We start from the raw sequence: 12677 nt of genomic DNA on the forward strand, positions 1-12677 counted from the left end.
TAGGTGGCAAGCATAGCGGGCCACCATGCCCGCAGCGTGGCGAGCGCAGCGTGGCGAGCGCAGCGAGCCCGCAAGGGGCTTTGTTGCGCTCGCCATGCTGTCTGAGTCTGGCCAGTCGGGATCCCGTATGAATACTTCAGCAGGCATCAAATGTAAGCTTAGAACCCTTCCTTGTGTCCCTTGTATCCCAATGCGGTCTCTAATTCCTATTGAATTGATTGGATGCATTGGCAGAAATATTCAAACTACAAAATGGCTGCCCTCACAGAGTTAAGGTGATAAGCACATATTGAAGGGATTGTCAAAATAAATCGAAAGCTGAATGGACAGCTTCATTCAGAAAACTCTTTGTAAGCATTTAGTGCGCCCCCTCCATCTGGAGATGGGAAGGGAGAGATTACAGCCATGCTGTACAATCCAGAACGTTTGTTTTTACTACATTTCCTGACCATACAGGTATGGCGTCGCAGATACCACCACAGGACAGGACACCCTATCTTACCTACTCCAGTAATGGGCTAATGAGGCTCTTCCAAGACACAAAGAATAAACTTGGTGCCTTAGTACTAGAAGGGAAAAAAGTTATGTCACTATCAATCACATCTTCAGTAGGTATTGCCTCTCTGCAAGAGGAAGAAATCCAGAAAATGTAAGGATATCGAAAACAGATCCAGACAAAATAACATCTGTATAAAACATATACCCAAGACAGTTAATGCACAAGTCCTATAAACTACTGAAGGTTCTCATTAAGAAAATCTTCCTGATGCTTCTGAACTAGCTGTAACCCTAGAGAGAGAGATGTCTCAGACATTGAGCAGGGTCAGGGCAAATCCCAATAGAGGTAATATTCCAGATGCACCCTATACAGTCCTCTCACCTGCCTAATGTGCCACCTACTTTTTTGCAATATTGTTGGAATTGCTCACTGGCTATAACAGGTATCTAAGTGCTCTACAATTTAGGAACTATTTGGTTTTCAAAGCATTTGATGGTTTCAAATTGGCAAATGTAAAAAAGTGTTGAGCAAACAACGAATGCAGTTGCTGTTTTAAATGTATCTCTTTGAAAACCAATGGTAAATTGACCTCCTGAACTTAACCCACCATCTCATAAAACATTCTCCTGAATACACGTTTGTGGGTTCCTGCTTTACAGAATATACTGTACTACAGGAGCCAGTACAACCCTTGATTTCTATTTAATCCATATATTGCAAAAGCAATTGCTCTAAAAGATTTTTTTCGTATACGACCTAACCTTTCTGATGAAACCAAACTGGTTTTAGTCATGGATATATGAAAGGCGGAATGTCCATGTTATATTTACATATTTTGAGACCGTTATTTGCTAAATCAGTTTGAGATTAGAAAAGCCAACTGGTTTTGAAATGTAATTTGTATTATGTTATATTTTATAAGATTGATTGGTTAACGGAACACAGGGTGGATTCCCGCTTACGGGGGCATTCAGTCTGGGGTCACGGCTCTGTCCCGTTCTCGGTCCGCTTGACTGAGAATTTGCAATCGGGATTCAATGTCCCGCCTGCAGTGGGGCGAGAAGGGGGCGTGGCCGCAAGCTGTGTCCAGGAAGAGGCGAGCTGCAGCTGAAAGCTTATCACTTCCCGGCCGTTCTCGGCAGAACAAGCCCGACAGCTTGTGAAATTCTGGCTCGTTCTGCCGAGCTCCCCTGTTCAATGCTGTCGAGGAAGACAGCATTGAATAGGGCCTGGCAGCCATCTCCACGTTGGGAGATGGTCGCCGGTGATTGAATACCCCCCTAAGTCATCACCCACAGAAATTCAAAGGCAAATGTAGACCACAAGAAACCATGCCATGTAGATTTGCCCTCACCTGTCTTTCTCTTCTACAGTGTATCCCAATTGCCTCGCCTATCCTAGCTCCACCTTTATGTTCTGCCAGCTACTAGCTTCTATTGTCTTGGCATTGCCATCTTCCCTTGGCTTGTAAGCTCTTATGAGCAAAGTACCTTTTACCCTTTGTGGTTGAGCAGGGAAAAATAGTGAATTTGCCTATAGTATCCAATCAGCATTTGTCTTCTGTCTGAATCTCTTACCCTCTCCTTGTACATGTCCAGTGGGTTCTGTACATATGTGTCCTTCTTACTACCCGATGCTGCAGAATTGATGATGATAATGATTTAAGTGCAGTGTGGATTAGGAATTGAACTAGAGGAGGATCCAACACAAGTACAACTGTCAGTGAGAATTTATCAGTAGAGTATTTAAAAGACAAGGAAGTGAAAAATAGCTTTGGCATGACTGGATTGGGTCAAGAGAACATCCAATTTGGAGAACATAAAAGATAGAGTTCTACGGAATGTAGAGAAAGAAGAGAAGAATATAACAGACAGACCTGCCAAGTCTTATTCATCTTATTAAAGAAAATGGAAAAAAATCAAACCAGGTGGAAAATAGAGAAGATTTGGTTTGGACAGTTGTTAGTTTTTCATAACTCATGTACACAAAAATGTGTTATAGGAGTATAGAGTATGGTTTATCTGCTTATTGCTGTTTATTACTGTACTTTTTCTACCTTGTAGTGTGTGTTTTTATAAATTATTATTTCCCAGCGCATCAAAATTATGGAACAACATAATAGTGATGTTGACGAGTATCCGTCAGTGTCTAAATCGGCCATGTTATCGTTGACCACATTTAATCCAATGCTTCTATTCTATAGATAGTTGTCAGCATCTAAATCGACAGTAAAGAAAGTTAGATGCAAGAGTTGGGTCGACGGGAGAGTGATTGACAATCATAAGGTTGCTTTAGAGTGCATAGAGGCAGATTATATTAGTGTGTTGAACGTAGCGAGCCATGTGAGTGGACACTGTACACATTTGGTGTCTATGTTGACCTATGTTGACATAGCCACCAAAAAGGGAAAAACTTATGTCGACCTTTCATTACTGTTGATCTAGACGCTGTTGGCTATTTTTAGGCATCTAACTAGATGCGTTTTCGACTAAGTGTGGTTGACCATAACATGGTCGATCTAGACACCGTTGATACGCTATACCATAACCATGTCAACGCCGGCGTATCTGCGTAACCCTTCGTTGTCTACCTCCCAAAAAGCTGGAGACTCAAAAAGTTGTAGACTAACACAACTTCTGGGAGAGTGGGTATGGCAAGAAACACTTTAAGAATTGCTCCGTCGGGCACAAAACAGTTCAATATATCCAATAGAGGCGAGGAGCCGCATAGCCCATTTTAATATATATATATATATATCTATATGTAGTTACCAGGTTGGCGGCACTCTCGGACGAGTTGAACAAACGACACAGAGTCTCAAATGTGATCACATTTGAGACTCTGTGTCGTTTGTTCAACTCGTCCGAGAGTGCCGCCAACCTGGTAACTACATATAGAGCCCATTACATAGTAGGTAATTTCCAAGGAGGGCACCGGGTGTCCATCAACTGTCAGCGACGGAGTGCCGGCATACACACCAAACCTATATATATATATATATATATATATATATATATATACTGTATATATATATATATATATATATATAGATATATATGTGAAGAGTCGGTCGGCACTCGTGCTTTATAATCGATGTACTGTGGTGCCTTCCAGGAACAATGGATAGCTTCAGAACAAAACAGGCGGCACTCGCGGGTTTAGCAATAAACAAGTGTATTAAAAAAACATTGTGGTGTCACATCAAATAGCCCGACGTTTCGAGGCAGTGCGCCCCTTCTTCAAGGTTCACACCTTGAAGAAGGGGCGCACTGCCTCGAAACGTCGGGCTATTTGATGTGACACCACAATGTATTTTTAATACACTTGTTTATTGCTAAACCCGCGAGTGCCGCCTGTTTTGTTCTGAAGCTATACATATATATATATAAATATATTCTATATTTTGTAACTCCCTATTGCAGTATGTCTCAGTCCTTTAGGACCCCCCCCAACAGTGCATGTTTTCAAGGTCACCCGGCAGGTGCACAGGTGCACCAATCATTCACTGGCACGCGCGTCTCAGTGTCTGTGCACCGGGGCAACGGGACCGTGTCCGTCTCTGCTTCAGGGAGACAGACAGGGTTAGGGGGAAGTGCGGGGAGGCGGTGGGGAACCCGGGTGACCGCCGACAAGCCGGCGGGGACCCGGGGGAAGCCGTCGGAAGGGGACGCGCGCACATCTCGTGCACGCGCGCATCCCCTTTCGCAAATACAGATGGCGGGGATGGCGGATGGCGTCGTCATCCCCTGCAAAGAAGAGCCCGGCTCCATCTGTATATAATCTTTGTAGTCCGGCAACTCCTCTGCTGACAGGTACAGCTGATTAGTACTTGCCCGGGTGCCCGCTTAGAAGGTTGAGGCCTCCCCACATACAAAAGCGTAACAGAATAAGCGTCACTCCGGGTCTGGTGTCAAACATCAAACTTTACTGCGTATGTCTACGCCGTTTCAGGTCAAGCTCGTCTTCAGGACAAATGTCCTGAAGATGGGCTTGGCCCGAAACGGCGTAGACATACGCAGTAAAGTTTGATGTTTGGCAACAGACCCGGAGTGACGCTTATTCTGTTACGCTTTATATATATATATATATATATATATATATATATATATATATATATATATATATAGATAGATAGATAGATAGATAGATAGATAGATGATATATATTATATACAGTTTGTGGGGTGCCAATAAAAACACCAATAAAGGTGTTGAAACGTTGATACACCATTTCCTTGTCTCAAGTTTGATTTATTGATTATCCAGTCCAGACTTCTGCGGTTCAGCTGTTGTATATATAAGAAAAAGTTTTTTAAGCTAGTAATACATTTTAAAAGGGTCATTTAATAGGGTCAAGTTTGGATGTAATTTTATAGTTGCTTAACTTTGATCATGTAATGCAAAATCGCAGGTGTCCCTGTACTGTAGCTGACAGCTCATTCACACATGTCAGTAAATTACCAATTATTTTACCTCATTGGACCAATATCAGACAGATGATATATTATAATATATATTTTTTTGTATATTATTTCTGCTTTCTATTCATTGTCGGAGTCTGTGGAATGCTGTTCCCAGATATGTCGTCTCATTATGATGACGCTATACTACATGAGCTACTTTCCTCCCTTGTGTTTAATTTACAAAGATTATGTCAAACAGATTCTGTTTATGGAAATGCTACAGGTTTTGTTTCGTTGTCTTTTTTTTTTTATTTCTCTACTATGAGCTTTTTTTTTTTTTCTTCTGACATAAAAACGTGCTTGTGTTTTTTTTTTTTTTTTTTTTTTTAATGCACTAAACTTAAACAGATCTCTTTCAGAGAAATAATGTGGACGCTTCTTTTTTTTTTTTTTTTTTGTATTTTTCTTTCTGCTGCCTCAAGAATGTTAAAGTAGAAATACTTTGTTGAATTCCCTCTCCTGGCTCAAGTTACTAGGTGGTCCCAAGTTACCAGAAGTAAAATTTATAAATCTAACCCCTAGTCTAGACATTTTCCAGTACTGACTGCAGTTCAAAAAATATTAATGTCTAGCCTGCAACGTGAAATTCCCCCCAGTGATTTTGTAAATGGCTCGAAAGTTAACCTTTTGCCAACTGCTCCTTCTATATGTGGAGGTTATTAAAAAGAATCCAGGCATTTAGAAGACTGAAACACCTTGGCCTGACCCTTTGTGTCTCCTTCTGTTTATTTAGGCTTGGCCTCGGTGGCTGGAATGTGTGAGCCGGAGAGGAGTTGCAGCATTAATGAAGACATTGGCCTGGGTTCTGCATTTACCATTGCACATGAGATTGGTCACAAGTGAGTTGGATAAAAAAAAAAAAAAAATGTTATTATGCAATCTGTTTTACATTGTTCCAGAGTCATTTCCAATTCCAGCTTATTAATTGCTGTGCATTTTACTGTCAGCATCCTTAGTGTAGCTGCATTCAGTATCTGTGTAATCACCACACTTTTATTCTGGCAGGTTTGGGAAGAGAATGCAGGTGCACATTCTAATAATTCTAAGTAATGCTAATCTTTATAATAAACTGCATTATAACATACTGTAGAGTCAATTTGAGGCACGTTGCATCATTTTGTCCAAACGTATAGTAGGCCCACCAACCGCGACCTTTTGGATGTCTAACCCTAATGGTCAAATCCAGGGCACAGATTCTATGGGCGATATTCAATCTGGGAACCCGACTGTCGGAAACGTCCTGACAGTCGAAATCCCGGGTCATTTTGGCCCAGCTCGGCTGTAACTCAACAGCCAGAACTCAATGTTCTGGCTGTTGAGTGTCGAAAAGTGGACATGTCGGAGAAACCGGTCGCGTATTGTCCAAAAATGGCTGTGAATTCGACAATCCGCAGCCGCTTCCGACAAAGCAGATCCGACTTGTTTTAAAGTCGGATCTGTTTTGTCGGAATCTGCCTTCAATGCTGTCTGAAACGGCAGCATTGAATAGGCGGTGGCCGCTATTTCCCCTGTCGGAAATAGCTACCGGGAATGAATACCGCCCTATATATTAATTCTGTATTATTGAAAATATGCTGCACACTTCCTAGGGATTCATTTGTACACACGCAGGGGTGTATTTTGTAATATTCAGCTGGAATAATGATACTTTGAAGCAGTGGTTATGGTTTGATGAATCAAGAAGAAAAGATTGGAGAAATGGGCCATAGTAACCAATCCGCTTCTTCCTATCATTTTATAGAATGTACCAGATAAATGCTTCCTTTAGGCAGACTGGTTGCTAAGGGCAACTTCTCCACTGGTCCACTTTTTTCATTCTTTGATACATCAACCCTTTTATGAAACTGTGCTCTTACGGTATGTTCAAACTGTGGCAGGGATTGCTGGTATGTGTCGTTCCACGGCAGCCGGATGTTGAACACCCTTGAGTTTTTCTACTGTGAAAAGGTTTTGGTACACTAAGATGATTGGCTAAGGAGCCATGAATAACGTAGCCGGCTCTACGGCAGCTGCCCAGAGCAATGGGATCTGCGGAGGACACCACAGAGTCTGCCGATCACAAAGTGAAGGATTACTATGCACATTTCTATATATGATTACTGCACATCGGTGGGACTTCTCATATGTACTACAGAGTACCCTTTATTATTTATTTAATTAATTATTTATTACCAGTTTCTTATATAGCGCACATATATTCCGCAGCACTTTACAGAGAATATTTGAACATTCACATCAGTCCCTGACCCAGTGGAGCTCACAATCTATATTCCCTACCACATGTACACGCACACACAGACATTCTAGGGTTAATTTGTGTTAGGAGCCAACTAACCTACCAGTATATTTTTGGAATGTGGGAGGAAACCGGAGTACCCAGAGGAAACCCACGCAAGTACGGGGAGAATATACAAACTCTGCACAGTTAGTGCCACGGTGGGAGTCGAACCCATGACCTCAGTGCTGTGAGGCAGCATGTTGATTACACCATCCGTACTAAACGGAGGCGATTATTTTTATGACATCAGTCAAGGGCTGCCTAATTATACTTCCTTTTTAAATGTAGTGTCTGGATTAAAAAATGTCCAAAGTATTTCCGTTACCTATCTACCGCTGAGCTGGCCCTACCTGTCTGTGAAAGGCAAACGGTTACCCACAGTTTCCTCCCTTCCATTTGAATTATCGGCGACAAGCTGGTCTGTTTAATAAAATAATATTGCTGTTATGTGACTGTTGATGCAGCTGTAGAGATTTGTTTTCCAGCCGCAGGGCCCCATAAGATCACCTGCCCCCCCACAGAACACATGACACTTACGTGTGGAAGTCTCTGATGTATGGACATCGGTTCTACATATACCTGTGTTAGTGAGGAAACGTTTGCATTTTTTTTTTTGTTTCACATCTTGTTGGAGACTTGTATTACAGTCATGACTGTCAGTCATTTTGTGGGAGCCTCGAGGCCTGAAACAGATCATAAGCCAGCCAAACAAAATATAGTTATTGGAGCTGTCCCAGTTTGCTTGGGGTATGGGTCATAAGGTCGACATGCATTGGGTCGAGTACGGAAAGACGATGTGGCTTAGGTCAGCACATGAAATAAGTCGACAGGGTTGGAAGTCGACACAAGAATTAGGTCGACAATGGGAAGATAGAGAGTCAAAAGGTTGACACAAGTTTTTCAAATTTGTCTGTCCCGAATGTCGGCATAGCTGGGCTCACCATGCTATCCTATGGTAGTGCTATGCTATCCTATGGTAGTGATTTTGAACCTTTTTACCTTGCGGCACACTAAATAAGATTTTAATATTGCCAAGGCACACCAAGAGATCCCCACAGAGCAAAACATATTGGCCCCCACAGAAAAAAACAACCTATTGGCCCCCATATTAAAAACAATCACACTGGTCCCCACAGGTAATAAAAATAAAATACATTGGCCCTTTACATGAAAAGAAGAGACCAGTAAATAACAGTTGAACTGGTGGTGGCTGTAAACTGGTTTGGGCATCTCTAGATCTGGGGGCACACTTGGGGACAGCTCAAGGTGCACTGGTGTGCCACGGCACAGTGGTTGAAAAACACTGTCCTATGGGGTCTTGGACATGGTGTACTATTATGTTTTAGAATTGTTCTTCTGCCTCCAGTTACAGATACTCACTGCCTAGCAATCACTTATTTGCAAGCATAGGTATCCTATGGGAACAGTAGCATTCACAACCAAGACACAAACACACAGTTTGAGCTGTTCCATAGAACACATGTGCCATACGTTGTGCACTGACACGTCGCTGTTGTGTTTCTTTGCTCCAGAGCTAGCCGTGTCTGCAGAGCTCACAGTTGGTTTTCTTTATTCTCCCATTTCACCCCCTGCAGCTTTCAGTTCACGACCTCTTGTTTAAGAATTTATTTTACCCTGGAAAATGCTTCCTTTTCCGTATCTTACACTGGAGGTGTCAGTCACATTCTCAGCTTCGTCTACCTCTTCCAGACCTTACCATAATTGCAGTTATGCTTACGGATACAATCTTGGTTTAACGTTGCAATAAGCCCTTTGGAAAAGTTAAGTTATATGGTAAAATATTCACAGTTAAATTTTGATGACATGTCATAATAAGACCCTTAAATTTGGTTTAAGTCAAGTCCATGTACATAAGAGAAGACTTTAATCTCTGGGAGTGTACCCTTGGTACTTATAGTGGGTACACACAGTGTGATTTTGCTTGCGATTCGATCCCGATTCGATTGGGATGGAATCAGATGGTATGCAAAATGCATTCAATTTGACAATATATTACAGATCTGTACTATATAGTCTTGCCTGCCAAAACTATTTTCTATTCGATTTACACTACAGGACAGCGTGCATTGTGCATCGAATCTGCATCGAATGTAAAAAAAAAGTTTCGATGCTCATTTGATATTTCAAGTCGATTTTTCTTACAGAAGCAAAATCGCATAGAAAATAGTGCATATCTCACGTGTGTACCCTCTATGGGCTATTTCACACGCTCCGGCTCCTGACGACGTCGCATGCAACTGCGTGTGTGCGCATTTTGAGCATATACGCACTGAGCGATGTACAAGCCACCCAACTCCACCTTAAATTATTATAATTATTATTATAATTTTATTTATAAGGCGCCACAAGTGTTTCGCAGCGCCGTACAAAGGAACAATACAGGGAGACAAAGCTTGGCATAACATTGAATAAATAACAAGAATACAGTACAAATAAAGAGCGCCACAGATCAATACACATTACAGCTTAAATGTAAGTAGTAAGGACTCAATCAACATACAACTAGAGGCTTGATGCCAATGATGGAGATGAGTATGCAGACGAAGATAGTCACTGAGTGTTGGAGTATAGGAGAGCTGTGAGTGAAATGTGAAGAGAAGAGGGCTTTGACAACAGGAGGGAAGAGGGCCCTGCTCGGAGGAGCTTACAATCTAGTAGGAAGGGGAGACAGACAGATTACAAGTTGTGCAAGCGAGTGGGCGAATGGTATCTTCCACAATTGAAGGAATATATCTAGGCAGGGATTCTTCAATCTGTTGTCCTATAAATTGCAGTGAAGCAAATTTAATAGTAGGTGCCAAGGAGGTGGGTCACTTTATCTCCGGAATCTGGATTTTCACCTGCAACAACCATTGGACGCAAGATAACTTGAATCGTGTAGCCTGGCCCGATGAGATGAAGTTCCAGCTGGTTTGGGTAGATTAATTATTTACACACATCTAAAAAAAAACGACCAGGCAATAGACTCTGCATACCAAAAAAGGAACAGTCCAGGGTGGTAGTGGCTGTGCTAAGGAGTGGGGTGTTTAACTGGCATGCATTAGAACTCCTGACATATCTGCAGACATCACAGACCGGCAGATTCTATGTAACCATTATTATGGACCATTTGCACCCATTCATGTCATGCATTTATTCAGAATGAAGCGGGCTCCTTCACCACCGCACAGGTCAGTAATCACCAGATTATTTCAGGAGTAGCATCGTGTTGGCCACTTTGTTCACTGGATTTGAACCCAATAAAACACATGGTGGTTAGAGTTCAACATGCCATCAATAACAGGGTTCCACCATCAGCAAATATTAGGGAATTGTGAGCTATTATTCAGGAAGCTTAGTCTACACCAGTGGTCCTTAAACTATTTTGCTCTGGGACCCCATCAGACAATAAAGATAATGACAGGACCCCAACAAGTTACTACAGAAGGTCAGCAGACCGCACATACACGGCAGCATTGTGGAGGCACAAAATGATGGGAGGAGTCTAAAATAACAGACAATTCAACATACTCCTTGAATCACTGACTGAGGTTAGAAAAGTCATCAGCCTCATGGTCAGCAATATGAAGTCGCCACCCCATGCTGAGAAGGTCAGGACCCACTTTGGGGTCAGGACCCATGGTTGGAGAACCGCTGGTCTACACTATTCAGCGAGCTCCTAAATCCCATGCCCCATTATATTGAACTTGCAATCCAAATGGAATTTGGACCTATGTATCACTAGTTGGGTGTCTCGGTTTTTCCGGCACATAAATGTGTATTCTTTACTGTCATCTTTACTCTCTATAGACAGACATTATACATTTATTAGTGACCTCTCCAACACACCATATACAGGCATAAAGATGGGGTAATGGTTAGCATCATAGCACTGAGGTCATGGGTTCGATTCCCACCATGGTCCTAACTGTGTGATGTTTGTATATTCTCCCCAAGCTTACATGGGTTTCCTCCCACAATCCAAAAATATATTGGCTGGTTAATTAGCTCCTGACAAAAAAAAAATGGCCACCCAACTATTAATATAGAAAAACAATTGCCCTAGACTACTAAACCTAGTACCACCAGTTGAGTTGTACTTGGATCTTTTTATTTATTTTAAATCACCTTATTCAATGCATTTTCTCCCAGTACGCTGGTGGTAGCGGCAGACGCTATTATTATATATTCAGATACTGCATTATTTGGTCTGGTCTTCATACTGCTGCAAAACAGAAGATTGATTAATGAAAGAGGTTTGAAGCCTATGTCTGGAGAGTGAGGAAATTCCTGGGGGAAGAGCAGGCTAGGACATGTAAGCCTTTTTACACTCACATTAAAGAGTTTTGTGATATTGCTTTCCTGAAACATCTGACACAATTGCAGCACCATCGTCATAGCGGCATTGAATCGAAAGCGCTCTAAAGGGCAGCAGACTTGTGTTCTAGTAAAGGAAAAGGGTACTTTAGGAAATGAGGTTGCAGCGGGAACGTCTGACACTGAAAACAGTACCACACAGGAAGCTGTCAAGGAATCACTAAATGGGATCAGATGGCAAAGTAACAGCACACAGGAATTAGACAGTAGTTAGCTCAGAGTTGGGAGGTGTTAATGTTAGAGGGTCCACTGGGTGTCCAGTGAAAACTGGAGCATGATGCAAACACAGTGGGTGTGATATTGTTTTTGGCAGTTTCAAATATATTTATAATATAGGTTACTATACATTCTATATATTTATAATATAGGTTACTATATATTCAAATATATTTATAATATTACTATACATTGTAAATGTCCCTCACACAGAATGAAATAAGAGTAAAAATCAACACTTTTCACTGCATTATTTTATTGTACAGCCGGGTAGAACATTTCCCGATTTGCACAGATTATTACTTCAGGACTAGCAGTTGAATCTTAATAGTTATGGACCACCAGATGCATCAAGGTTCAAAGAGTAATAAAATGGAGAGTGATAAACAACCAGCCAATCAGCTCCTAAATGAGGTTTTTAAAATCCAGCCTGTAACATGGTAGATAGGAACTGATTGGCTAGTTGTTTACTACTTTTTGGAGCATGGTACATCTGGCTGTATGTGTGATAACTTCAGAGTGTTTGTTGCTGGGATAAATGTGCAAATATTTCTGTAAAAACAGCATTCAGCTTTTATTTGACTTCTTGATTTTTTTACAACGTGTATTTCCTTTTTATTTGCGGAAATCTATGTCTGTATGGTTACAAACAGGTGAAGAACGTAATAAAAGATGTCTTGTTGCAGCCAAAATGAACTGGTATTTATGGTTTTTATGTATTGTGTGTAGAGACTTGTGTGAAGCTTTTACACCAAAAGATCCATGGTCAAAGTCAAAATGAATGTTCCGGACTGCTATGTCATAGAATCTCCCGCTTACTGTAGCATGGATTGTTCCATAAACAT

The 12677-nt window shown here is 41.5% G+C and overlaps 1 protein-coding gene across 2 annotated transcripts in view; it reads left to right on the forward strand.

The window, feature by feature from the left end:
- The window catches only part of ADAMTS6 (ADAM metallopeptidase with thrombospondin type 1 motif 6), a 288122-nt gene that overhangs the window by 141466 nt on the left and 133979 nt on the right, over positions 1-12677 (forward strand). For both annotated transcript variants that reach the window (XM_083152973.1, XM_083152982.1), the window contains exon 9: positions 5695-5800. In XM_083152973.1, the coding sequence (XP_083009099.1) occupies positions 5695-5800 (106 nt within the window). The remainder of the gene's footprint in view (positions 1-5694; positions 5801-12677) is intronic.

The sequence above is a fragment of the Crinia signifera genome, chromosome 1 (assembly GCF_055691185.1).
Source record: "Crinia signifera chromosome 1, ASM5569118v1, whole genome shotgun sequence".
Taxonomy (NCBI): Eukaryota; Metazoa; Chordata; class Amphibia; order Anura; family Myobatrachidae; genus Crinia; species Crinia signifera.